The sequence below is a fragment of the Arvicanthis niloticus genome, chromosome 1, assembly GCF_011762505.2.
Source record: "Arvicanthis niloticus isolate mArvNil1 chromosome 1, mArvNil1.pat.X, whole genome shotgun sequence".
In the NCBI taxonomy this organism is placed as follows: Eukaryota; Metazoa; Chordata; class Mammalia; order Rodentia; family Muridae; genus Arvicanthis; species Arvicanthis niloticus.
The window spans coordinates 53,135,332-53,162,697 of NC_047658.1; the positions used below are offsets into that span (position 1 = coordinate 53,135,332).

General features: G+C 46.0%; 1 protein-coding gene across 2 annotated transcripts in view; it reads right to left on the reverse strand.

Moving 5' to 3' along the window:
• Positions 1–23,445, reverse strand: part of Fsd2 (fibronectin type III and SPRY domain containing 2) — a 33,010-nt gene extending 9,565 nt beyond the window's left edge. Inside the window, exons 1-9 of one of the 2 annotated variants that reach the window (XM_034513040.2) lie at positions 23,289–23,445; positions 17,301–17,981; positions 16,832–16,927; positions 11,647–11,877; positions 10,552–10,574; positions 8,667–8,788; positions 6,687–6,842; positions 3,736–3,870; positions 2,867–3,017 (exon numbers count right to left, since the gene is read on the reverse strand). In XM_034513040.2, coding sequence (XP_034368931.1) covers positions 2,867–3,017; positions 3,736–3,870; positions 6,687–6,842; positions 8,667–8,788; positions 10,552–10,574; positions 11,647–11,877; positions 16,832–16,927; positions 17,301–17,933 — 1,547 coding nt within the window. In that variant the 5' untranslated portion in view covers positions 17,934–17,981; positions 23,289–23,445. Of the gene's footprint in view, positions 1–2,866; positions 3,018–3,735; positions 3,871–6,686; positions 6,843–8,666; positions 8,789–10,551; positions 10,575–11,646; positions 11,878–16,831; positions 16,928–17,300; positions 17,982–20,124; positions 20,251–23,288 lie in introns of those variants that run through there. The other variant, XM_076936914.1, reaches the window with a different exon arrangement.
• Positions 23,446–27,366: the final 3,921 nt, after the last annotated feature.

A 27,366-nucleotide genomic window follows, 5' to 3' on the forward strand; every position in this document is an offset into this window, starting at 1 on the left:
CTTTTCACACTCACTGTCCTCTGACCCACAGCAGCTCAGCTCCCTGGGCAGGCCTCCCACAGTTCACAGCATGCTTGCCGGTCTGAGTCTGGCTGTCTCCCTTCCAAGCTCCCCAGCCAAGATTCCCAAGCACCCAACACTGCTCAATGTGTCTACTGGAGCATTTGTGGAGTATGCACCAATCTGTCTCTGGCCATGTTAGGGCAATGACCTCTCTGAAAGCAGGACCAAGTACACTAACTTGGAGGATAGTTAGTCCTGGACCCATAGAAACCTTTCAGCATATGAACGTCTATGAACAGATGACTTTGTTTAAGACAACTGCCACAGAGAATAATGCAATTCATTTCAGTTGGACTGTGTGGAAACACAAGCTCGTTACACCATCTGGATTTCTGTGGTTGTCACACCCATTTCCAGTCAACTGAAATGGACAACAGAAGTCTTCAGGATGGTGCCCAAGTACAGACATTAGAACAGGATGTCATCTTGGAGGCTGCAACTCTGGGCCAGAGGGACACTTCTGTTTTTTCATTCAGTAGATTAACCAAGTTCCCTCCATCCCAGATGCTATATGCCCTGGGAGACTGCACATAACCCCTATTCCCAGAGAACCTGCAGTCTGTATGGGAAGAGAGGCATTGCTCCAGAGAACCCCAGGGTATTCATGAGAAGCCTGCATGTGCTACAGTGTGGAAGGGTGGCGGTGACTTTCAAGCTGAGTTCTGAGGAGTGAATAGAAGGTAACTGGGTCAAAGGGGATAGAGTAGCCTCCTGCACAGAAGGCATGTGTGCAAAGGTCCTGTGGCAGGAAGGAGAAAGTAGGAGCTGGAGAGGGAAGGGTTGTTGGTACAGGATGAGTGAGAGAGAAAAGAAGAGCCATAGTCTGTGAAGAAGCTATAGCCTTTCGTTCAGTGATGGGAACATGATTCAGTTTGGTCTGCGAGAGTGAGCAGCACCTCAGATCACCCAAGTTGCTGACCTGTCCTCTGAGGGCTCCAGCATTATGGACTGGCCCAATCCCAGGTTATTATAAACAGCGAAGGAAACTTGAATTGCTATGGTGGTCTGAATCACTGGACCCCTCCCCTGACTTCTATCTTCAGCTTTGCTGCGGTTATAGTCGCACAGATCTCGGCAAGAACAGATGAATCAGATATATGTTGGGCTCCAAGGCTCTCAACCAGCCCCAGCCAGCCAGGATAAGTCTCTGTGGATCAAAGGAAAACGCCAAAGATCTGTGTGGGATAACCAGGGGACTCTGAACATCTGAGCTCAAGTAGTGCAAACAAAGCACGTCTCATTTCTGTTAAGCAAGCAAACATGAGGTGACGTTTACAGTTAGCTTAAGCAAATGCAAGTGCATCGAAGGAATATACATGATGCCTTATCATCCTTGGTCATATGAAAAGAGCCAAAAATATTCCTCCCAGGCCTTTGCCATTCCCACAGAGATAATGTAGACATGCCAGGGCTTCCCTCCATGTCCCTGCTTTCAAGTGTATTCGCTCAGTATAATTTATGCAATTTTTTCTAGAAGGTTCCCTGTGGGAAGAGCATTCTGCACTCTGCCCCATCCAGTAAGTTCACAGCTTTCTTGCACAGCCTCCCTAGGGGCTAGCCTCAGAGGCCTTTTCTGTTCTCATGACACAGCTCAGTGCACCCGCAGTCCCCAGCAGAGCTACCCTGGACTCCATGGCAGGGGCTGGGTGGTCCAGCTGGATAAGTCCTTGACCTGTAAGCTTTAGGCCTGACTACCTGGCTATAAGTCTGAGCAGCCACCCTTCCTCTGTGGTGCCATGCAGTAGACTCCTGGGACCCATAGGCCCTGGTGGCCACCATGTCCAATTCCTCACAGACTTGTGAAGGCCTCTCACTCTCAGATGAGTGGAGAAGGCTCCAGACAGTGTTCTGTATCCTTTGTACACTGTACTGTACATTGAGTCTCCTTTGTCACTCCTGTGCCCTTCTCTCCCATGCTCTAGCTCCTGTAGGGCATCCAGCCCACTCCTGTCCCCAAGGTCATGGCCAGGAAGCCTTTCCTCTCTCTCCCCAGAAGACTCTTGCCTTCCACTCAGGACTCAGTTTAAACAGCTATCAAAACACAGGCCTGCCTCCACTACCTTTCTCTCCATTGTATGTCTTTCTTTTCCTGAGTTGTGTGTTTCTTGTAGTGTATTGGTTTGCCTATACTTATTTTCCTCCCTGCACTATGAGCTCCTTAGGGCAAGAAATGTGTCTGTCTAGTTCTCCAGTACCATGTGGCTCTCAGTGATTGATTCTTTGTACAGGAATTGAAAGGAAATCTTTTCTTTTTAAAGGCAGGGTCTCAGACCCATGCTGGGCTTTCATTAGCTATAAAGACAAGGATGATCTTGAATTGCCAATCCTCCTGCCTCCACCTCCCAAGTGCTAGAATTACAGATGTGCACCACCATGACTGAATTGATTGCTTTTATTGTTGTTTTTATTCCTTTGAGAAGGGGTCTCTCATTGACTCTGGAGTTGGGCTAGCAGCCAGTAAGACCAAGTGCTCCTCTGTTTCTACCTGCTATATATGGGGGTTACACTGAGGATTCACACCCAGCTTTTTTCATGGGCTGGGGACCCTAACTCACACTCACACTTGCACAGCAAGCCCTCTTACCCACTCTGCCACTTCCCAGCCCTTAACTGCATTTAAAAAAAAAAAAAAAAAAAAAAGGTAACATGGTTTCACCACTAGTATTCAACATTCATGATCAATAATAATATCCTAGCTACTTCTTGGGCACCGTAAGCAACCTAATTAAGATTGCTGTCTATGTGTCACAAACTGTGACCTTGTCCTACACTGCATATGCAGTAGAGACTCTTTAAGACTCACTCAGTTACCCCCGACGCCTCTGCTGTCTCTGCCTGGATTAGCTCCACTGTGTAGGAGTCCACAGGATTCAGGTTCCCGGACTCCCAGCAAATCAGCGCAGCCTCTTCACAGCTTCTGATTGCCTCGGTTTTTATAGAGGGGGGAGAGGGGGCTACACACAGGAGAAAGGAGATATGGAGCAACCATCAGATTCAGTTCCGGCCATTTTGTCCCGAGCCATAAACAAAGACCACAGCAATACAATGTCTGGAGACTCCTTTCAGACATTTCCAGGGTTGAAGATGTTCACTAGACTTGTGGTGGTTTGAATAATAAATATCCATCATCGCCCAGGGTGGTTGAGTGCTTGGCTCCCAGTGGGTAGATCTGTTTGGAGAGTTTTAGGAAATGTAGCCTCATTGGAGGAGGTATGTCACTCTAGGTGGACTTGAGAATGTAAAGATTCACACCATTTCAAGTTCCCTCCCTTTGCTCTGCACTTGCAGTTCAAGATGTGAGTCTTCAGTTTCCTGCTCCTGCAGATGTACCCACTGCCATGTCTCTCCGGGACTCTCATCTCCCCAGAACTGTAATCTCAAATAAATCCTTCCTTCTTTAAGTTCTCTTAGACATGGTGTTTTAATACAGCAATAGAAAAGTAACTTAATACAGACAAGTCCCGGTGTCAGTATGCCTGCAGGTAGCAGACCAACCATGAAAATAATGTCCCTGCCACACCAGGCACATTGATCTAGTGTGTTAAGTGAAACACAGCCAGGAGGAAACCACACAAGGTTTCTACCCTTCAAAGGAAACGGGAAACCCAGTCACATCTAGAATCCTGCAACACCTGTGTCCCCTTGAATGAAAATGAATAACCCAGTCAGTACCTGTCATATACACTGCGTGCTCACTGGAGGGGCTGGGGCCAGTCCTGTTCTGAGCTATGACCCAAAACTCATACTGGGTATTTGCCTCAAGATTTGTCACCGAGCAATATGTTTCTTTGACCGTCATGGTGAACTCTGGAAGAAAAAGAAAAAAAATTAAGAATTCAAACCTTAAAAGGCCACTGGACTTTTCTGTGTCCCATTGTAAAAGAGGAGCCTGGGCTGCAGATTCCTCCTTCCCCTGCAGGCACAACCGTGCAACCCCGCTGCAGTGTGTGCTGAGAGGCTCTGGCAGCCTAGACCTTGAAGTGGGGTTTACCTTGGTGACCAGCTTAGAAGTGGTTCTGTGACAAATATAACACAAGAAGAGGCTTGGGACACAGTGAGGGACTTGCTCTCCACCTCCCCTCAACACCCCCTCCCCCCACAAGCGTGTGCACATGCACGGGCACGCAGGTAAGTCAGCACACTCAGAACACTGTTGGGAATGCTTTTGCTATGTATGAACAAGACTCAGGACACTATCTGGAGAATTCAAAAGAAGTCCTCATCCCACTCTGCATGAGCTCCCCAGTCAAGGCCAGAAGAGATGATTATTTTTACCTGATAAGAACCAACTTAAGGAAGGAAGGGTTTATTTCCACCGGGGCAGGGAAGGCAACATGGCAGCTGCATGAGGCCACTACTCACGTTGTATCCATGCTCAGGATACAGGGCTGAGCTCTGTGCTAGGCTTGCTTTCTCTTTTTAAATCAGTCTAGGAGCCCTTCCCATAGGATGGTGGTGTTCACATTCAGGGTGGGTCTTGCCCTCTCTGTTAAATCTTCTGGAAACACCTTCATAGACACAGCCAGAGAAGTGTTGCTACGGTAGTAATTTTAAATCCCTCACATTGACAATGGAGATTAACAATCATAATGAATATGGCCACCTTGGTCCGTCTGGTTGCACTCAGGGGGATCTTGGAGAATTTCTAACCAACCCATAAGATGATAAAGTAATAAATGTGTTATTTTAAGCCACTAAACTGGGGGTAGGGAGTGTTGATAAAGAGCGACACTTGTAGTTTTGATAGATGGTCATGTTATCAGACTACATTCCAAATGTTTATGTGTGCACCCACAAATTCATGTTGCTCCCAACTTTGGTGAGAGAAATTTCTCTTTACAAAGGGTAATGGTTAATGCAGAGATTCATAACTGGTCAAAGTGCCAGTTACAAATATATAAATAATTTTGAGTACTTAGCTGTTGGTGGGTCACCTTTTATCAATGTTCGATAAACCAAGGCCCAGGGAAGTTCAAAGAACAGGGCTCAGAAAGATTCAAGGGGGTAAACAGGGAAGAGAGCTGTGAAATCTGATATGGTGTGGCTACTGCACACATCAACTGACAGCAGCTGTGGTCACCTGCACAGAGCTAGCCAATCAAAAATCCAGTGTGGATGGGGGATGGGCCTTGGAAGCCCCACCCCTAGTGGAGGTAGTTGCTGCTTCTGAAGGAAGGGGGTGAGGTGGACAGATATGATCAATATACATTGTATAAATGTATGAAAGTTTCAAATAATAAAAAGGACTAAAAACTATTAAAGATAATACTAAAAATAATTTTTAAAAAAATCTCCTCCTTCCTGGTCCTAGGCAGAAATGCTGTAACCTCCCTTAACTCAGAGCCTCTACTTGGCCCCTGCACAGCTTAGAACAGTGAGCAGTGCCCCGATAGCCTGGCTCTGCCACAATTCACTGTGACCCATAGACAGCTCGATTCTCTCTGAGTCTCCATCTTCCTCATCTGTCAAATGGAGACTGGCAAGCCCAGAAATCTCACTCTGGCCCGACTCACACTAGAAGGACCTATCAGCAAGACCGGAGCTTGACTGTGTGGTTTGTGGGGTTTGCGGAGCAGTTTTTCTGCAGTCTGCTCTCGCCTTGTTATGGTTTAAGTATGTGCCCCCAATAGCTCTGTGTTGGAGGCTGTTCCTTAGCCACGATCCTAGAAGGTGAAAGCTTTAGGAGGTGGGGCCTCATGGGAGGAAGTTAAATTATTGAGAACATGACCTTGGAAGGGATATTGGTACCCAGCCCCTCCGTGTTTCTCTTGGCTCCGTGGATGCTAACATGTGAACAGCTTTTCTGCCACACTCTGCTATGATAACACTGTGTCATTAAAACCACAGGCTAAGACTGCAGTCTCCTCCTTAGAAATTGGTTTATGGTAACAGTGCACACCTTTAATTCCAGCATTAGGGAGGCAGAGACAAGTAGATCTCTCTGAGTTTGAGGCCAGCCTGGTCTACACTGTTCCAGGACAGCCAGGGCTACATGAAGAAACCCTGTCTCAAAAAAATAAAAACAACAAGAAAAAGTTTATTCATCTCAGATTTTTGTTATAGTAACAGGAAGCTGGCTATGGTGATCAATCCTAATTTTTCAGCTTGGTAAGATTTAGAATCACTAAGAGACAAGCCTCTGGGTGTGTCTATGAAGGCATTTCCACAGAGGTTTAGCTGAGGAGGATGACCCACCCTGAATGTGGGTGCCACCATCCAGTGGGCTGAGGTCCCAGACTGAAGGGGAAAAGGAGAAAGTGAGTAGACACCAGCTTTCATCTCTGCTTCTTGGCTGTGGATATAGTGTGACCAGCCGCCTCCTGCCCCTGTTACCATGCCCTTCTTTCAATGGTGGACTGTATCCTCAAACTGTGAGCCAAAATGAACGGTTCCTTCCGAAAGTTGTTTCTCAGCTGACATTTGTTCACAGCAACAAGAGAACTAACTAACAAATGGTTAATACAAATACACCGCTCACAGGAGGTCTGATGGGTGGCCTAGCCCTAGCTAACACAAACCATTTTCCTGGTGGGGGTGGGGCAGAGCTGCTACCAGAGAGCAAGAGGCCATTTCCCGAAGCATTCTATTCGGCTGCAGCAGCTCTTTCAGGCCCTAGGCCTTACCTGCTTGGTTCTTGCCAGATGAGCTGTCCTGCACTGGCCTATAGGACAGCCGATAGCTCTCCACAGTGTCGTCAGAGTATAAGCTCCAGCACACACGGACTGAAGAGCCGGTGGCTGAGTTGGGTGCCTGGGGATTTATCACTGGAGCAGAGGGAGCTACAAGAGGAAAAGAGAGAGAGCAGCACTGAGGAGCTCTATGTGCAGAAGTGGGATGGGAGAGGCCACTTCTTGTTTTATTGTATGATTCTGTGTGTGTGGGTGTTCTGTCTGCATGTGTGTCTGTGTACCGTGTGCATGCCTGGTGCTGGTAGAGGATAGGTGGGAGGTATTTGTATCTGATATTCAAAACACTGAAGAACCTCCGAAACTCAGTGGCAAACAAAGCAGACAAGCCCCTAAATAACGTCACTTTAAAACCAGCAAAGGACTCTACCAGGGCTTAGTCTAAAGAAGACACACAAATCTGCCACCAAGAGGATGAACAGATGCTCAGTATCACTCATGATGAGGGAAATGCAGAACAAAACCATAACCTGAGTACCACATGTGCTAGTATGTGGCTGTAATCCCAGGACCTGGGAGGCTGAGGCAGAAGGATCACAACTGTGAGGTAAGCCAGGGCCACAGGATGAGTTCTGAGGTAGCCTGGGTACAGTTAGACCTGTCTCAACAAAACTAAAAACAACACATGAACAAACTCAAAAAGCCATAGTGAGCTATCTTCTCCCACCTGCTAGAACAGCCATGTTCAGAAAGCAAAGGATCTGGAGAATGGGAAGCCCTGTGTACTGCCAGGGAAACGTACCTTTGTACAACCATTGTGGAAAATAGCAAGGCAAACCACCAAAAAGTTAATAAGGAACCTGTGGTGCCTGTGACATCACACCCAGGAGGCCAGGGTGCAAGGGCATCTGGGCAGCACAGTGAGACCTCAGCTTAAAAAACAGAGGGTCTGAGAATGTAGCTCAGAGATATGGTACTTGCATAGCATGTGTGAGTTACTGGGTTCAGTCCCCAGCACCACAGAAGGAGTGAGGGAGAGAAGACACTGTCAAATGGGTCAGTAATCCTACATTTAGGTATATATCCAAAAGAATTGAAATCAGAATTGTAGATATTTTGCGCAGTTATTTCATGGTAGCCTTATTCGCATTGGCCAAGATAAGAGAACAAGCTAATGTCCATCAACAGATCAATGGAGAAAGAAAGCGTAGGCATGGGGTACTGCTCAATGGAACGCTACTGATCCTTAGACGAGGAAAGAAGCCTGAGCTGGGAGACGGCTCAGTAAACTGCTGGCCAAATCAGCCCGAGGACCTGAGTTTGGATCCCCAGCACCCACATAAAAAGCCAGGCATTTATATATGCCTTTGAGATAGGAGGATCCCTGCAGCTTACTGTCCGGACAGTCTTGACAACCCGGGAGAGACTGTGAGACCCTCTTTCAAACCACGAGTGCAGAACAATTGAGGAAGACGCCTGATGTCACTCTCTAGCCTCCATCCATGTACACAGAGAGGGGGATGGGAGGGAGAGAGGGAGAGGGGGAGGAGGAGGGAGAGAGGGGGGAGGGAGAGAGAGAGAGGGAGAGAGAGGTGGGAACATGATCTAGCATCTGATCTATCCCTTACCATACATGCAGTGCCGGATACCATGGATACCATACTGTTAACTCCAGGTGCTGTGCTTGTCCAGCACATATCTGGGACTTATTTGAGGTGCAGAACTAAGCCCTACTCATTGAGCAGTCCTCCCCCGTCCTGGCCTGCCATCATTCTGTTTTCTAATTCTGTGAGTTTGACTACCTCAGGCCCTCACGGAAGGAGACTCCAGCAGTGTTTATCTTTCTGTGAATGGTTTATTTCACTCACTATACTATCCATTCATGTTGTCACAAATATCTCTCTCTCTCTCTCTCTCTCTCTCTCTCTCTCTCTCTCTCTCTGAGCTGCTGTGAAGATACACAGGCCAGAGTCACACCTGGAATGCTATTGATGGAGTCCATCAGCTGCTCCACGTCAGAGAAGTCCAAGGTCTGGTCTTCAAACTCAGGCTGTGCAGAGAGTTCCACGTCTGTTTTGGTTTTCAGGAATTTCCCCAGTCTGTTGGTATAAAAAGACATGCCCAGGGGTTAGGGAGTTGGATCAGCAGTTAGGAGCACTGGATGCTCTTCCAGAGGTCTTAGGTTCTATTCCTAGCACCCACATGGCAGCTCAGAACCCTGTGTAACTCCGACTCTAGGAGATATGACACCCTCTTCTGGCCTCTGTGGACACCAGGTACACACATGGTGCACAGACATACATGCAGGCAAAATACTCATATGTGTTTTTTAAAGGCACAAATTCACACAAAGATGGAGCGGCTTTCTCCTTAGGGTACATCTGTAGTGCTGGGTCACTAGGAGGGGATGAGGAGGCCTCTTTGATAAACTCGAATCTCTTGACATGCTTCTAGAATCTGGTGTCCGATTTGATGGTGGGCCTGGAGGTTATCCTATTAAAATTCTGTTGCTTTGACAAATCCCTGAGATAAGCTGCTGAAAGGGAGGGAATGTCTACTTTAGTTTCAGTCCACAAACAGGGAGCTCTTTTGTTCTTGGGCCTGTGGTGGAAGCATGGTGGTAGTGGGGGAGCACAAAATGGAGGAAAGCTTCTCATTTTGGGGGCAGCCAGGAAGCAGAGAGAGATGAGAAGAAAGGGTCCAGGGACAAGACATACCCTCCAAATGATTCTCATTCATAAGATCTGAGCGCTCTACCCGTCCAGTCACTTCTCCAGATCCTCACTTTTGAACATAGCCGCTTTGAGAACAAAGCTTCTAACCCATGAACATTTTAAGGTCCACTTCCTATCCAAACCCTCTGTCCTTGTCTAAGCCTTCCCAGGGAAAGAGGAAGGGTTGAGCCTAAGGATGGGTGGAGTCCATCCGGCAGCAGGAGGCAGCTCTGTGCTTTCTCCACTCCCATATCATCCCTCTGCACTGCGAGTTCTTGGGGCTTCTACTCTGAAGACGCTCCACAGCGCTGCACGGCGCTCCACGTGGTCACGTGCCCTCCCCTTCAGTGCTGCTCCGGAGGCTCTAGATCAGCGGTGCTCAATCTTCCAAATGCTGCGACTCTTTAGTACAGTTCTGCATGCAGTGGTAACCCACGACTATAAAATTGTTTTCACTGCTATTTCATTACTATAATTTTGCTACTGAGCGGTGTCTCGGTTCCTAAGACCCTCGGAAGTACGTGATTTCTGATGGTAGTCACCCACAGGGTGAGAATCTCTCTGCTTTAGATATAGTTGCCCCCTGGCAATCACAAGGCTTCTACATAGCAAAGGCAGATTTGAAATCCAGGCCCATTTTTTTGCCAAATGTATGTACTTAGGCCCTTACCGTATTAAATCCCCATGAAGCTTTACAGACCCTGTCTTACTAAATTCCCACAGAACCACGTGTTTGTAAACAGGGAAGGTGGGGCCTCAGACTTGGGATCACTATGATAGCAGGATTTGGGCTCTGCCATATCTGCCTTTAAAACATACATGCTTTCTGCCGCAACATGACCAAGGGCTAAGGAGAGCCGGGGACATGTTCCAGTCCTCGGTCTCCCAATAAAACAAAGTTTTATTGTGTGTGAGAGAGGGACCTGAGCACAGTCTTGCTGGACGGGCCTCACCAGCCATGTTCCCTTCCGGCCCAGAGATTCTGAGTCAACACTAAAGGCCTACTGACCCCACACTGCAGTTCCAAAGCCAGCACTGTTTTATTTATGGGGTCACCGAAGCTGAAAAGGGAAGCAATAACCCAGTGAGACCGAGTCTGGAGGCGAAAAGAATGGAAAAAAGAAACTAGGTCAGGACGGAAATATTACCTGTCAGTCATAGCCACTGCATCCTGAAAAGGGAGAGAAATAGTAGAGTGATTTAGAAAATAATTTTCCCAATAATATAATATAATAAAAATAATATGTAATAATATAATTTTTAATTGGAAATTAGGAAAAGAGGGAAATCACCCTAACAAAACTACCACACCTGTGCATTTCCTTCCATTCTCTTGGGCCTCCCATATCACAAAGAGTCCTTTGGACCACTGACTAACAGTTCTTCTGCTGTAGGACACTGTGGGCGTCTGCACACTTTCATCTTAAGTAATGTGTTGTTTCCTACGTTCTGGCTGTGAGATACAATGGCACCCTGGGACCACTGGCTCAAGAGGCTGAGCATCGGTATTTCTTGGGGCACCTGCCACATTGCTCTCTGCCTTTCTTCATGAATTTCTTACCATGATCACGGTGGGCCAGGACCTTTGACTGGGACTTGAGGAGCAGCTGAGGGCTGGACCATGAGGGGTCACACTCAGCACCTAGGACAAATCTGAAGAGCCCAAAACCCTTTGTGAAGCCAACCACATCTACCCCATGGAATTATGGGACCTTGTGAGATCACTAACTGAGATGGAAATTCCCATAACTCTGCTATATGGGGGGTTTGGGCCAGATTTGTTATAACTTAAATATAATTAAGAAATGGATTTTGGAACATATGTATAAAGTTATAAAGCAAGATTTATAACTGCCACACTTGCCCAGGGGCAATTGAAAGTAGCTTATTAATCTGGACCAGTTTTCCCCAGAGATCCAAGAGGCAGCTAGGAAACTCTCAGGACACTGTCCTTGCTCAACTCCATGATCAAGGGACAGTCAGTGACCAAGGGTCTGAGGGACAAAGCTTGGAACTACCTGGGGACTGGTGGAGGGAAAGAACCAGCGGTGTCCCTGCCTGTGTGGCGATCACCAACAAAGTGTGTGGAGAGATGAAGGGACAGCCTCCCACCATGAACCACAGATAAATGCTGACCACCACAGTCAACTCAACTCTCTAGGAGAGAGGGTCGGCTAGCCCACCCGAGGCTAGACCTGGCATCTTATCTCATGGTTTCATGGCTTTCTTTCCTCATCACGGACCTTTAAGAACTCAACCTTTTCCTCGTGACACATCTCCTCGATGGTCTCCATCAGCTCTCTGCAGGCATCGAGGTTCTCGCCACAGCTGACCAGTTGTCCATATAAGGCTTCCAGCTTCTCTTTCTTTTTCTCCCCCAGAGCTTGAATTTTTTCTTCGTACTTTTGAGCAAGGGTTTCCAAGATCCCGTTGTAATGGCACTCGAAGTTTTGTTCCTGTCTTCCAAAATTCTCCTGCAAGACAGTCGACCTCAACCATCATTCCAGTGGATGGGATAGGTTGGCCAGAGTCACCAGGGACATAAAACCCTGACCTATTCATCCCTTCACATTATTCTATCTCTCAGAGGCTCACTGCAGTGAATGCTGAGGAATGGAAACAGGAGACTCCTTCTTAGATCCCCAGGAATGATCATTAATTAATTAAATAATTAATCAGTGCATATGAACATGTATGCAGACATACCTGTTTGTGCATGTGGAAGCCAGAGGACAACCTCATGTACCCTCCACAGGGTCTCTCCCTGGCATGGAACATGCCAATTAAGGTAGGCTGGCTGGCTCGCAAGCCCCGGAGATCCTCCCGTTACTGCCTCACACACTCTGGGTTTAGAAGCCTGTGTCTCCACACCTAGCTTTTCTATGTGGGTTCTCAGGGATCAAAATCAAGCCCTCAGACTTCACCAGCTGAGATGTGTGCTTAGTCCCCCATCCCCACCCGAATATTCTTAACAAAAAGCATTCCAGTCTTTCCTGACAGCTCTTGCTATCCTTTCCCTGTTTTAGCTGCCTCCTGTCACCATGGCAACCACCCTGGGAGCTCATCAATGGTTAATCAGCTTGTTGCTGGTCGATTTTGACTTTAAGGCAGAAATGTTTGCCTTGAGAGATGTCTGCCTGGTGTTCTGTCTGCACTCTCACACATCATGATATCTGTCCTCACTAACTGCTGCATGGATTGTATAAACACCAGGAGTATATGAACTTGGTTCACACCAGTGAGGAGAGATATGAGAGCTGAGAGAGAAGGAGGGGTTGTGACAAATGGTACTGCCTGATAGATGAGGAAATGCAGGAAGAAGGATGTAGATACTGGATCTGGACCGTGTGGTATTTATGCATTTATTTGTTGTTTTCTTGACCTAGCATCTTATTAAGTGACCCTATATGGCCTGGTACCTGCTATACAGGCCAAATTGACCTGGAATTCACACAATCCTCTTGCCTTAGCTTTTCAAGTGCTGGGATTACAGGCATGCACCACCTGGCCAATGACCTATTGTATAAACTGGGAACGCAGAGGCTGGGAAATGTTAAATAGACGAGAGGGATTTCCAACCTCCGTTTTTTCACACTGGAAGCCCGCAGAGGCTCAGTGGGTTTTGACCGCTGCCACTTTCATCCAATGAGGCTTTTAGGAGTCATGCTGACAGTTGTTACTAAGCACAAGACCCAATAGTGAGAAGGTGAAACAATGGACGAGTCCTTGGTGAGGCTAACAGGATGTTCCCAGCATCCTCACTGGGAGTGAAGTGACTTAGATCTGAGAACAGGATGACAGAATAAAGCATAAGGAACTTAAATTTTTTTTAGTTTTGCTTGCATGTGTCTGTCCACAACATGGGTGCAGTGCCAAGAGAGGCCAGAAGGGGGCATTAGATGCCTAGAACTAGAATTACAGGCTTTGTGACTCAGGAATCAAACCCAGGTCCTCTGGAAAAGTGGTGCTCTTAACTCTGAACAGGCTCTCCAGTCTGAGCATGGGAGTTTGTCCTGCTGCCTCACTCTTATGCCCTCTCCTTCCATCTTGTGCTTGGAAATAGAAGGGCTTCCACTGGAATATTAGAACCTCACCCTCTCCCCCCTCACACACACTCTCTTTCTCTCTGGTTGAGGGTGGAACGTGTGTGTGTGTGTGTGTGTGTGTGTGTGTGTGTGTTAGTGTTTAACTAAAGCTGGGCGGGACAGAGGATTTGCTCTTGCTCTGTGGAGCTCTAGGGGACCATATGACCAATGGGCAACTTAGAACAGCTTTCAGTTCAGTGATCTAGGTCTGTGAATGAAGAATCCGTATTTGTCCCAAGTCAGGACAGGAAGGGAGGGGGCATTAAAGGATGAGAGGTCCCCTTTGAGGCAATGCAGACACAGAATAGCTTAGCTACCTTGGACTCCATTCCTCTTGGAATCCCCTACTCTGAACAGTGCACCTAGCAACCTGTTAGCAACCTATACCCCTATTTGCGTAGAACTGCATTTATACATACTTTAAACAACAGAAACTCTTCTTAGCCACCCCTGATAACACCCTGTTTCCATTCAAACATATCCTAGAACACAATCCAGGACTATGAGATAGGGGCTGATGTGGCCTAGACTGGATTCAGGTACAAGCATAGTATGTCAAAGTGTCTTCAACGTGAACTTTTAGAGAGAAGACCGAACATTTTATTTACCATCTTATGCTCACACATAATTGGGTATACGTCATGATTAAAATCAGATGCATTCTGGAAAGTCAGTGAGTAAGGGTTCATGTAATCAAAGCCTGTCAGCCAAAATAGCAAATTTCCCAAATTATAACCCCAATGTCCAAACACCTCTTTTTCAACCCCATAAAGGAACCCCCAAACAATAAAGGGAACTCCAAACAATGATCAGGGCCCTTGAGTACTCTCATTCCTGTGTCTTATTGTCAACATTTTGGGGTTTTTTGAGCAGGGTCTCTTTATGTAGCCCTGGCTGTTCTGGAACTCACTATGTAGACCAGGCTGACCTAGAACTCACAGAGATCCGCCCACCTCTGCCTCACAGATGGTGAGAATAAGGTGTGCATCACCACATCCAGCTCCGTTAGCAGTCTCAACAGTGTATTTCTGATCTGTTCTTCCATTTTGCTTTGAGTCTTTGCTGCTTGGTGATTTGTGCGGGTTTTCATTCCACTTTTGAATAACAGACTAAGAATCTGACACACTTGACCCAGAATGCAGCCACCAGTTTTGGAATTCTAAATTCTTGATAATCTTGTCAGAAAGCCTGCAAAGTGGCTAAGTTTCTTTTCTTTCCTTTTTTTTTCTTTCCTTTTTTTTGTTTTTTGTTTTTGTTTGTTTGTTTGTTTTGGTTTTTTGAGACAGGGTTTCTCTGTGTAGCCCTGGCTGTCCTCGTAGACCAGGCTGGCCTCGAACCCAGAAATCTGCCTGCTCTGCCTCCCAAGTGCTGGGATTAAAGGCGTGTGCCACCACTGCCCGGCAAAGTGGCTAAGTTTAAAGGGACGGTACAGATATTTATTTGTATAACCCATGCACAGCTGGAAGTGTGTCTGTGTCGGAGGAATGATAACCAGCCGGAGTGGGGATGCATGAAAATCTAAAACCTGTTTGACAGGTAACTGCTGTCAAGAGTGCAGACAAGAGGGAATCTGCATACACGGCTGCTGCGGATGCAAACTAGTCCCGACACCATGGAAATCAGTACAGAGTTTCCTAAAAAACAGAAAATACACTTCCTGTTTGGCCCGAGCCAGCTTGCCACAGACACTGAACATCTGTGTTGTTGGCGCTATTCATAAAAGCTAAGTTATGGAACTAAGCAAGGTGTCCATCAACAGAGGGGTGGGTAAAGATGTTTATATACACAGTGGAATTGTGTTTGCAGGAGAATGAATGCTGCTAGAGAAAATGTAATTACATTAAGCTAGTCTCAGAAGACAAACCTACATTCTCTCTCATTTGTTGTTCCTAAATCTCACATAGATTTATAAAGTTGTGTATGTACATAGGTCATGAAACTATCTAGGGAACACAGAGTACTAAGGGGAGAGGAACAGGGGAGATAAAAGCGGGAAGTGGATTTGGAGGAATATGTTCAACACACATTATATACATGTGTGAAAATGTCCTTACATTGCATAAAACCATGTACAACGAATATACACAATACACATTTTCAAAGAGGGAAAACTTTGATATGACAGGTACCCCGCACACCTACAATTAAAAACTCCAGAGAGGAAGGCAACAATATGCCTGGCTATACAGCAGGACATCAGGTAGCACCCAAGGGAGTTTCAGAGTGAGCCCAAAAGCAAGAAAAGAAAAGGATAAAACCAACCAAGCAAACAAATAAAAAACAATTCACCAAGGACTGGGGCTTGGGGACGTGGCTCAGTTGGTAAAGTGGCTGTCATGCAAACATGGATATCTAACACCTGTATAAAAGCCAGGTGCAGCAGTGAGTGTTCGTAGTTCCAACACTGAGGGCAGCTGAGACAGGGGGATCTCCAGCTAGACCAGCAAAGCTCAAGACCTCTCATTTCAGTAATAGACCCAGTCTCAAAAAATGGGGTACAGAGTGGCTGAGGAAAAAACCCAAACTTGACCTCTGACCTTCACAAACAAGTACATATGCATGTGTACTTGCAAACACAGCTGCACACAAACACACACATACCCACCCTGTCCCACACCAACTCCAAGGATGGAAGAAAACTGTTCAATTCACCATCTGGATGGTGCTACCATGGAGTCACCACTGTTAGAACAAAACAAAATAACATTACCAACAACAACAACAAATTAAAACCCCAATCAACAAAGCTCTGGAACATGCCAAGGTAACACATCAACTTCCATCTTTGTCTGGAGAGTGTATGCAATTGGCACTTTGACTGGAAAGTTTCTGTTTTACTTATTCATGCAATAAATATTTATAAATCTGGGTAGTATTGGCACACACCTTTAATCCCAGCATGTGGAAGGCAGAGGCAGGTGGATCTCCAAATTTGAGGCCATTCTGAAATACAGAGCAAGTTCTAGGACAGCCAGGGATACACAGAGAGACCCTGTTTCAAAAAACCAAACCAAACAACTAACAAACCAAACAACAACAAAATCATATATAATACACTTGAAACATCCCATATAGTTAGTAGGCCTGGACACACACACACACACACACACACACACACACACACACAGAGCAGCCTCTTCCACCTAGAGGACATAGCAGGGGATAAAGGCAAGTGACAGTCACCTCTGTGGTTGCCCAGGTGCAGTGAAGATCTATGGGTAGCTGGGGGGAGGGGCAGGCTCTCACATTCTAAGAGATGGCTTCTTTAGCTCACTAGGAGCAGCTGCTTGATGTGGCCACAGATGGAAGCGACATGTGGTGAAATCACCACACATGGTCTTACCTCCACAGTAATAAACACTTCTTCCAGGTGGCTAGCGAAATTTTCCATCTCAATAATCTGCTGTTCCAATTTGCACATGTTTTTGTGAATTTCATCCTGTGGGAGTGAGCAGAACAAATAAAGTATTGATGATAAGCTTATTCAATCTTTTTTAAATTAAAAAAAAAATATGTGTACAGATGTTTGCCTGCATGTATAGCTGTACACCATGTGTGTTTTTGGTGATCACAGAGCCTAGAAGAGGGCATCAGGTCCCCTGGGACTGCTGTTACAGATGGTTGTGAATCACCATGTAGATGCTGGGAATTGAACCCAAGACCTCTTCGAAGCAGCCAGTGCTCTTAACTGCTGAGTTATCTCTCCAGGGTCACATTCCATCCTGGTAGAGACATGTAGGATTTATTCCCTGCCCTCCTCCCTGAGACACACACACACACCCTCCAGACAAAGATGGAAGGAGAACTGTCACCTTGGCGTGTTCCAGAGCTTTGTTGATTGGGATTACTTCATGCTCCTTGTGGATATCAAAATCCTTCTCAACAGTTCTTACTGGAGTTTTGCAAGTGACACAGAAGACATCAGCAGGCTCTTCTTCATCTTCCTCCTCTGGGATGACATAGCATTCATACTCCTCGCTTGCACGGCCATGCGTGTACCTGTAGGCTTCTCGGAGGTCTTGGCACTGGTCAGGAGGGCCCTGCCCTCCGTAGCCCAGGTCTGTGGCCTCAGCTGCCTCATCACCAAGTCTCCAGTAGTCTCTCTGCTCCCTGCCTGGGTCCCTCCTCCTCATCCCATAAGAAGGATACCCCAGAGTCCCCAGTCTGTGTTCATCTACAAATTCATCCCCTAACTCATGGTCATCTTCAAGCCCGTATAAATGCACAAGCTCGTCCACTTCCTTCTGAAGATTCTTACTGTCCCCTGCCCCTCTCGGCTCACTGGTCAGTTCAGCTTGGGTTACTTCCCTCCTGATTCTGCTGCTTTCTCCTGGGAAGAGCTGCAATCTGTCTTCAGAGTCATACAGGTCCATGTGATAAAAGCAGAAGTCTTTGGGGGCTGTCGACCTGCCCAGCCTGGGTTCCTCTCCTGCTTCCTCCTCCATTGAGACACAGAACAGCCCCTCTCAGTCAGTCAGTGGATATTCTGAGTCCTAGGACACAGAAGAGGTGGACATCAGTTCCCAAGAAGTGAATTGCAGTGGCTGAGCATGGGATTACATAGGCTCAGATCTTATCCAAGAGCATCATGGCAGACAAATTCACTGAGTTGTCCCAGCCAGAGCTGACTCACAATTGCTCAACAAAAACCCACGAGACCCTGGTGACCTAGGGCTGGCTGGGGAGCAGGGGGAGTTGGAGACACCACTGCAGAAAGGTGCTTTAGGAGCACGGCCCCTTACCAGACTCACCCCATGACCTCCTCTCCATTCACAGCTTTCACAAACCATGCAAGGTAACAAATATTGATTATTTTAGGTTATCAAGCTGTGGAATAATTTGTTATGAAATAGTAGTATGAATGACGAATGATGCCAGCCTAAAAATAATCCTCTTTCCTTCCTGCTATCATCTCTCCCTCTTTTGTTCATAGTCAGGCTCCTTCAAAAGACGGTATTGACGATGCTGATTTCCACACCTCGGCACGTGTACATGGGGCTCTCCATGGGGAATTCCGGCGCTGATGTTATGAAGAGTTATCAGCTTTTAGATACTCGGGTTTGTATGTATTTAGCCTTTCCCAGAGATGCTTTGCCTGGGAACAAGCCAGCCTCTGAGATTCTCTTTTCTCAATAGCCCTTCTCTTATCATAAAAGCAAAAATGATACTTCCTGTTCATTCTAGATATTACATTGCACAGTAAGATTTCATTGCTTGGGAATTTAATAAAGCCTCCAGGGGGAGAGATGAAGGGCAGGCTGGAAGATTGGCATCAATGCTAAGAGTGAGTGACATTAATGAATGGGGAAGAAAAAAATTTTTTTCAAGGTAAGTGCTTTCCAGCTCTCTGCTTCCAACAAGACTGCAAGACGACCTAATCAAGTTGTCAGCTGATATATTATTCAAAATAAATGTTCATGATAGGTCATTATATAATTTTGGCGTCCATTTCAGAAGGAGCTGAAAGAACGGAATGACATTCTTATAAACTGCCTCCACTCCCCTCCACCTACATGGGCGAGCACAGTCACTGTTTGCCTGGACAAACTGAAAAACTAAATACAAACTCTCTCATTCCTGCCGTGTTCTACATTGTGTAATTTTCAAACCTGGGTCGAGCCTTTTGTTTTTAAATAAACAAAGTCCTGTCTACTTCATTAAAAGATGCATTTTGGGGCTGAAGAGGTGGCCCAGTCAGTAAAGTGCCTGCCACACAAGCCCAGGGACTGGAGTTCAGAACATGTAAAAACAGGTATAGCTACATGTGTCTGTAACCCACCCCTGGGAGGTGAGGAAGGGACAGAGACGGGCAGAAACCTGGAGTTTATTGATCGGCTGGCTAGTCTAACCCAATCAATGAGCTCTGGGTTCAGTGACAGTCTCTGTCTCAAACATCTGACCTAACATGCACATGTGCACACATAAACTTACTTATATAACATACACATACATACATACATACACACACATACACACATATACACACACACTCATATACATATATACATACACACACACATTTAACTAAAAAGTATGTTGGTATCTCAATTAGGTAGGTAAGGGAGCTTACCATTTAGAGACTTATAAGAAAAACTTTAAAACAGCTGCCTGCCTCTGTCCCTTCCCCACCTCCAAGTCCCACATGCTTATTTTTTTGTAGAGAAATACGTAGATGGCCAACAAATGAAAATTCTAACATAGACTATGCTTTTACATAACACATTTTGGAAGGACCCACAGCGCCTGCAGGTTGCTGTGCACACTGCCTACATGTGAGTCCATTTTTCCCTTCAGTGGTTCCCAAGGCCCAAATTGCCTCCTAGCTGTGGAAATTCAACTATGGTTCCTCTTATCATAATCCAACCTGGATCAATTCATTCCTTATCATAGTAGTTGATTCTCAATAGAACATCTCAATCTTTTCTAAGGGGCCATGGGTTCTGTTTTCTCAATTCTGAATGTCTGAATGCCCAGCTATTTGGACATTCCCACTATATGAAAATAAGGTCTTATTGCTAATACCAGCTGTAAGCTCTGATTCGGCATCATGGGGGATGAGGGGGAAGAATGAAGAAGAGGGTCGGTCGTCTGAAAATGACACAGAGGATGAGCACACAGCTTCCGCAGAGGCCATACCTCAGATGACAGCAGCAGCGGCAAGCCTGGGCTTCAGCACTGTCCTGTCTTCATCCCCACCTGACCCCCAAGGTCATACAGAGGTTCAGAAGTTCTGGCACTCCTGGCTTTGGGCATCATGGAATGATCGGGAAGTCTGCATTCTCAGCGTTACCATCTGGGAGAAACCTGGGGTTCTTTGCCAGCCCTGCTGATCTCTCTGTGTGTCTGGCTATAGCTGTCCACTCATTTGTCTGAGCACTGACTCTTCCTGGGGATGGCAAAGTGCGGACTCCAGAGAACAGGACATTACCAGGTGCTAGACACAAGGAATGAGACACTCACTTTCATGGACAATAAAACAGTCTTATTAATTAGCATCTGCCTCATAAGGTTGGCATTTTATGCAATGAACTGTTCTATAAATTACATGGCCCAAATTAAGTTGTCAATAAACATCCAGTGCTTTTGTTCCTGTTCTTGTTGTTACTGGTATTATCGTTATTTGGACCAGCATCCTGCTCCTGTGGATACTCCAGACAATCAAATAGGGGATTGTCACCCTGTCTGGGACTGGGACATGACTTCTCAGCCATGGTACCTTCTGTCTTTCCTCTTTCTCTCCTTTCGCCCAGCCTCTGGTCCCATAGACTAATATCAGTTTCTCCCTGAGGCTCCAAAACCACACCTGCTCTGCAGGCAGGAATATTCCTTGAAGCTGTCTGTTCTCCAGTCTTCTGGCTGTGGGCCCCAAGGCTCTGTCCCGCACTCAGAAGCATAGTCCGCCATCTTGAATTCTGAAAGCTCCATCACTGGCCAGGCTCAGCTCTTTTGGATCCCTGGTGCAATCTGCATCCCCTGGCTTTTCACTCTCAAAGTGATTACACACACACACACACACACACACCCCTCTTTCCCCTCCCCAAGGCCCCCTGGATTCAGATAGCTTTGGGCTTACATTCTGACTCTGAGACACCCTAACACGGTGACATTGTTAAACTACTTCTCTAGACCTCACTTTCATGGACAATAAAACAGTCTTATTAATTAGCATCTGCCTCATAAGGTTGGCATTTTATGCAATGAACTGTTCTATAAATTACATGGCCCAAATTAAGTTGTCAATAAACATCCAGTGCTTTTGTTCCTGTTCTTGTTGTTACTGGTATTATCGTTATTTGGACCAGCATCTTCTGCCTGGGCCAGATCTGAAGCCTCCTACCTGGACACCTGTGGAGGGTGAGGACAGAGATGGGGAGGTAAAGGCCACAGCAGCCATAGCAGTGTGGAATTGGCTGCTCTGGGAACACTTGGCCCATGAGGGCAGCTGGTGATGGAGAAGGTACCAAGGCCGAGGACCGAGCACCCTCACAGTCAGCTGAACACTCTGCCTAAGGAGATCACCGGTCCCCACACAAAACCAACCCAGTGGCCTAGAGAGAGATGTGGTGTTCTCAGGTTGAAGGACCCCCTAATTCATTTTCTAGATTTTAATATGTCAAAACTGAGGTGGCTTTTCTTTTGGGTGGTGGAACAAGGGGCTTCTTTATGATCAATTTATCAAGGATCTGTCTGTGCTGACAGCTAGTCACCAATCCAGTGGAAGTTGAGATCTAACCTCAGGCTTCCTATGCGTGGAGAATGGGCTCTCTAAAAATAAAACTTGCACCTCTCTCTCTCTCTCTCTCTCTCTCTCTCTCTCTCTCTCTCTCTCTCTCTGTGTGTGTGTGTGTGTGTTTGTGACAGAGACAGAGAGAGACAGAGACAGGGAGCAGAGACAGAGACACAGAAAGAGACAGACACAGAGAGGCTCAAAGTACCAAATTGAGTCACGGGAAAGACACCAGCAAGAAGACTGACAGTCCTTTAACGCATGCTAATAAGAGCACAGCCTTCTATGCCAGCATCTGCTCTCTGAGTGTGACTGCCATCTGGTCTGCCTGCTCAGCAGCAGCAGAGCCCAGCTCCTGTAGCCCAGGCCCCAGCCCAGGCTCCAGCACACAACTCTTCTCAGCTCCCACACTCTTTAACTTTCCTTCAGTTTCTTAATGGGATCAGAATGGGGGGGGGGGGCAGGAACACTGATGACAACTGTCATTTTAGAAAGTATGAAATGCAGGTTTAGGGGAGTGAGGAGCCACAGTCCATGCTGCAAATACTGGGAGACCTCATCTCTCCGGCATAAGAGCACAGCGCCTGGCATGGAGTTCAGCTGTTACTCCCGCTGCTCATGCTGAGTGAAGACCCAGTGTGAATCCTAGCACACACACTGGGCTGCCCACAACTGCCTGTAGCCCCAGCTTGCCCAGGCTCTGACACCTTTGGCCTCCATGCAGACCTGTACTCATAAACATATATCTTCGTGCACGCACAACCATATACACAAAATTGAAAATAAATAAGAAAAGAAGATATTTGCCTACGTCCTATGTGTGAGATGTGTCTTTATGATTTAATTGAAAAAGTTTTTTTCCTTCTGGGGACCCTTGGCACATCTGAGGATCTACTAAAATAATTTCCTAGAGGTCAGACCACAGTGGCAGAGACATCATTTTCTTTTGCGTATAATTATAAATGCTCATCTATGTAACTCCTAGCAATGCCTGAAGTACCGCTAAAGAAAATTTCCCTTTCAGAGTTAGCTGTATAGTATGGTAAAAATGGTTCCGACCAGTTTCCCATACTGCAAGACCCCAAGGCTTACTTTAAGAGCAGGCTGCCTGTAGCACACATGGAAAACAGTAAGAAAACACTGATTTTTCAGTGTTTGAATCAAAGCATGGAAATCAAGAGTTTTCAGAATGCATTGGCAGATTAAAATTTAAAAGTATTTACTCATCAAACAATAGCATAGCCAGATAATAGCAGTGGGTAGAGCACCAAACCATTCTAGCAAACGGGCCCTGTGCTAAAAACACCTGAAAGACACAGGTCAGGAACTGCCAGCCTCTGCTGGCTTTAGGGGACTTTTCATGTCTAGCACCATCTCCAGGCAATATAAATTCTTGCAAATTCAAGCAGGCATAGAAAACACTGACCCAATCAAGTGTAATTTACATTTGTACTGTCCTATGAAATCCCCTCCCAGCTAAAGGAAAGATGGTACATTAACATAGTGGCTGTGTCATTACAGTGAGATAATACAGTTTAATACATTCCCATAACATAATTCTCCTAAAACTTGCCTGCTCATTTAAAGGCCCATAAATGCGTCTTTTAACTCCAAGGTCCTAGGTTTCTGCTGGAAAATTGGATTTCTGTCTGGCCAGCTCCCCTTCCCGGTGACCTCTGCGTGTTCTGCAAGCTGGCCCTGCCTAGTCCCCTCTGGGAAGTGGGGTGCCAAAGCTGGAGGGTAATATGAGCTAGCTTTCACCACAAATAGCAACAGGCCTGCCATGAGTGACAGTCCAAATATAGGCCTGCCACAGCAGCCTTGCCCCTTCTTACCACTCAAGTGTCACCAGGGGAGGTCACATGCTGTGCTCTGAAGTGCTTCATTTACTGTGGGAGCTGAGGCCCAAGACTCAGATGACTGGCTCCATGTAACAGTCTAGAGCTGTCACGGCCAGGCCACAATGGAGGTGCTGACAGTCCTGGGTCATGTGCCTTCCACCTCAGTTTTCTCCAAGTGTTTTGAGCAAACAGCTTTGGAGGCAATGCAAAGGCAACTTGTTTTCTCTCCCATCATCCTTTGCAGTGTGAGAACTGTTCCCCTCTCTCTGAATGAAGATCCAGCAGAGCCTGTGATTTCTGTTTCTTCTTAGGTGACACGGTTTTCGGTCTCTCAAAGTCAGCAGTTGAACACCCAGTTCTATAGATGTATTCAAAGGTTTACCGAGCATCAATGTTTCTCTCTTCTGTACCATGGTCCTCTTTAGAGAATGCCTGTCTCGGGAGTTGGGCTTCCCTCCACACACTCCTCTGAGAGCAGTGGGCTGACTTTAAGAGTGGTGGAGAAGGTGATTAGCTGGCTGTTTGAGGGCTGTCACAACAGGTGCTGACACTGGGCTGTGTGGCCTGTATCACTCTCAGTTCCTATCTGGGATAGAGGCCATGAGGTAGAAAGAGAAACTGTCTTACTAGCCTCTATCCCAGATAGGAACTTTTTTTTTTAATACCCAGGTCTAAAAAATTTCTTCCAATCATTTGTGAGGCCCAAGAAGTGTGAATCAAGTTCTAAACAATTTCCTTTGAGTAATATTAGGTGATGAGAAAGGACAGGATACAGGCAAAAGGATTCTTGTGACGTGAACAATGATGTAAAGCTGTATCTAGGTCCAAATCTGTCATATGCATAAGCGTGTACTTGGTAGCCAGAGGGCAAAATGCTGAGTGAAGCTCCATGTGTCCAGAACGGCCACTGTGACATTATAGAAGTTTGCTGAGCTGTGTATAGAGTTTTGGACTTGGGAAAAATTATTTCTTTTGAAAGTCTGTGTGTGGTTATGAAAGTCTTGTGTGTGTTATTTGATCCTGGGGATTTTGCTTTTATTGTTTGGGATGTTTTAAAATTCCATCACTTCAGTTTATCCAAAAATATTAGAAAGAAAATGAAAAAAAAGTATCTGGACTCATTGGCTCATGCCACTTTTAATCTGGGCACTTGGGAGACAGGGGCAGGATGACCACTGGAGTTCAAGGCCAGACAGGGCTATATAGAAAGATTCCATATCAAAGAAAACAAAACAAAAACACATAAAGAAGGATGTACAAGGTGCTCACCACTTTGTACTGTTGTGGTTTTGGTTTTTGGTGTGGGGCAGAGATGGAGGTGGGTGGGGAGGGTTGGGTAGGGTTGACCTAAGGCCTGAAGTATATTTAGCGTGTGTTATATCACTGAGCTACCCTCAGCCCCATATAGTATTGTTTAGATGCTGTACTGGCTGGTTGTGTGTTAACTTGACACAAGCTGGAGTTATCACAGAGAAAGGAGCTTCAGGTGAGGAAATGCTTCCATGAGATCCAACTATAAGGTATTTTCTCAATTAGTGATCAAGGTGGGAGGGTCCATTGTGGGCGGTGCCATCCCTGGGCTGGTAGTCTTGGATTCTATAAGAAGGCAAACTGAGCAAGCCAGGGGAAGCAAGCCAGTAAGTAGCATCCCTCCGTGGCCTCTGCATCAGCTCCTGCTTTCTGACCTGCTTGAGTTCCAGTCCTGACTTCCTTTGGTAATGAACAACAATGTGGAAGTGTAAGCTAAATAAACCCTTTCCTCCTCAACTTGCTTCATGGTCATGATGTTTTGCGCAGGAATAGAAACCCTGACTAAGACAGATGGGCAAAAACTAAAAATCAATCTATTTTTATCAATATGCAATTCATTAGGCAATTGTGATATAGTCAACTCAATATTTGCAAATATTAAAAACAATGATGTAGATACCTATTGTTTTGGGAGACTGAAACCTGGGGTCCATGCTAAGCATGTCTTTATCACGTCTGTATCACCAAGTTGGCCTCATGACTACATTTCTTTAATGTGGATATGCCCATGATACATTTATAAATGGAAAAAGTATAAAGTATCATCCCACCCTACATGCATAAGTCTTCCTACATGCATGTGCACGTGCACACACACACACACACACACACTGTATTACACACACACACACACACACACACACACACACACACACACACTGTATTAACGTTAAGGTTTTTTAGATGGAATAAACTAACAGGATGCTTACAAAACAGAGACTTACTTTGAAGAATTAGCTGTTAAGATTATGGAGGTTTCTGTGGTTAGCAAACTGAAGGCCTAGAATGGCTGATGGTGTGGTGAAGGCCAACAGATCAAATACAAGGACAAAGATTTCAGTTTTAATATGAAGGAGAGTTAAAGTTTGGCATTCCAGCATAAAGGCTCAAATAGAGCCTGAATGGACAAAGACCCTCCCCCAGGAATAAATTTCAAAAGGAGATATGCATATGCAGGCAGTCTTGACCAAGGTGTGGTTTAGTTGGCCCTTATCTCAAGGTCCCTCCCTACTGGTGGTGTCATCTCCAGGAATAATCACTTTCTCTTTAGGGCATAGCTTTTTATCATAGATAACCATCTCTTCTGGGGACTTGTTTGACCTACTCTTCAAGGCTCACAGTGGCTTATATCTTAAAGGTTTTTATGGGTCTGCCTGTTGTCGGAATCGAACAACTCTGCAGATCACTGAGGCTTAGGACCTGCATCTTTAGGGGCCATGTGAGGAAATGCTTTTTAGGAAGAGCACTTGCTATAGGCTTGTTATAATACGCCAGCAGCATGTTTCAGTAGGGAGGCGATCCTGCTTAGCCTTAGTGTATACGTATTGTAGATGTGTTCCCTCTCTAGATCTCAATTTCTTGCTGTTAGGATGACGCTGGGATAGGCTGTGTTAAGTATGTTGAGTTGCCAGCCAGGATGCTTGAAAAGCAGAAATATTTACCAGCCACACAACAGACACTCAGTAAGTTTACTATATTGGCAAAAATAAATGTGTCTGCGACTCAGCTATTGACACCCCGAAGCCCTCAATTAGTAAATATTGAGTTCAAATAAAAGTTTGATCTTACCAGTATGCTTACTTATTTCATGAGCCACATACTTTTTTTTTTTGTTTTTGTTTTTTTGTTTTTTTCGAGATAGGGTTTCTCTGTGTAGCCCTGGCTGTCCTGGCACTCTGTAGACCAGGCTGGCCTCGAACTCAGAAATCCGACTGCCTCTGCCTCCCAAGTGCTGGGATTAAAGGCTAAAGGCGTGCGCCACCACCTATTAAGTATGAGCCGCATACTTAATAGGATCCTGTTGAGGGGAATTCCCATTTTAATGTTGAGAATTAAGATAGGGGCTGGGGAGATAGCTCAGCAGCTAAGAATTACGACTTTTAGAGAGTACATTAGGCTGTTAACAGCCCCCCATAACATATCCAGTTCTAGAGGATATGACACCCTCTTCTGACACCTGTACTTAAGGCTCAATGTTGTCCTGCCCATATATACATGGGCTTAAAAATAAAATCTTTGCCGGGCATGGCGGTCGTATGCCTTTAATGCGGGCACTCAGGAGACAGAAGCAGAGTGATCTCTTTTGAGTTCAAGACTAGCCTGGTTTACTTAGTGAGTTCAAGGTTCGCAGGTGTTGTAAAAGTGAGACTTTGTCCCGCCTCCCCGAAAAGACTTTTCATTGGCTCTCACTTAACCAACCCCAGACAGTCTCCCGCAGACAGCCTATCAGAATGGGGGGGCGGGAGCTTCTGCGCCGCTGACTGACAGTCTCCCGAAAAA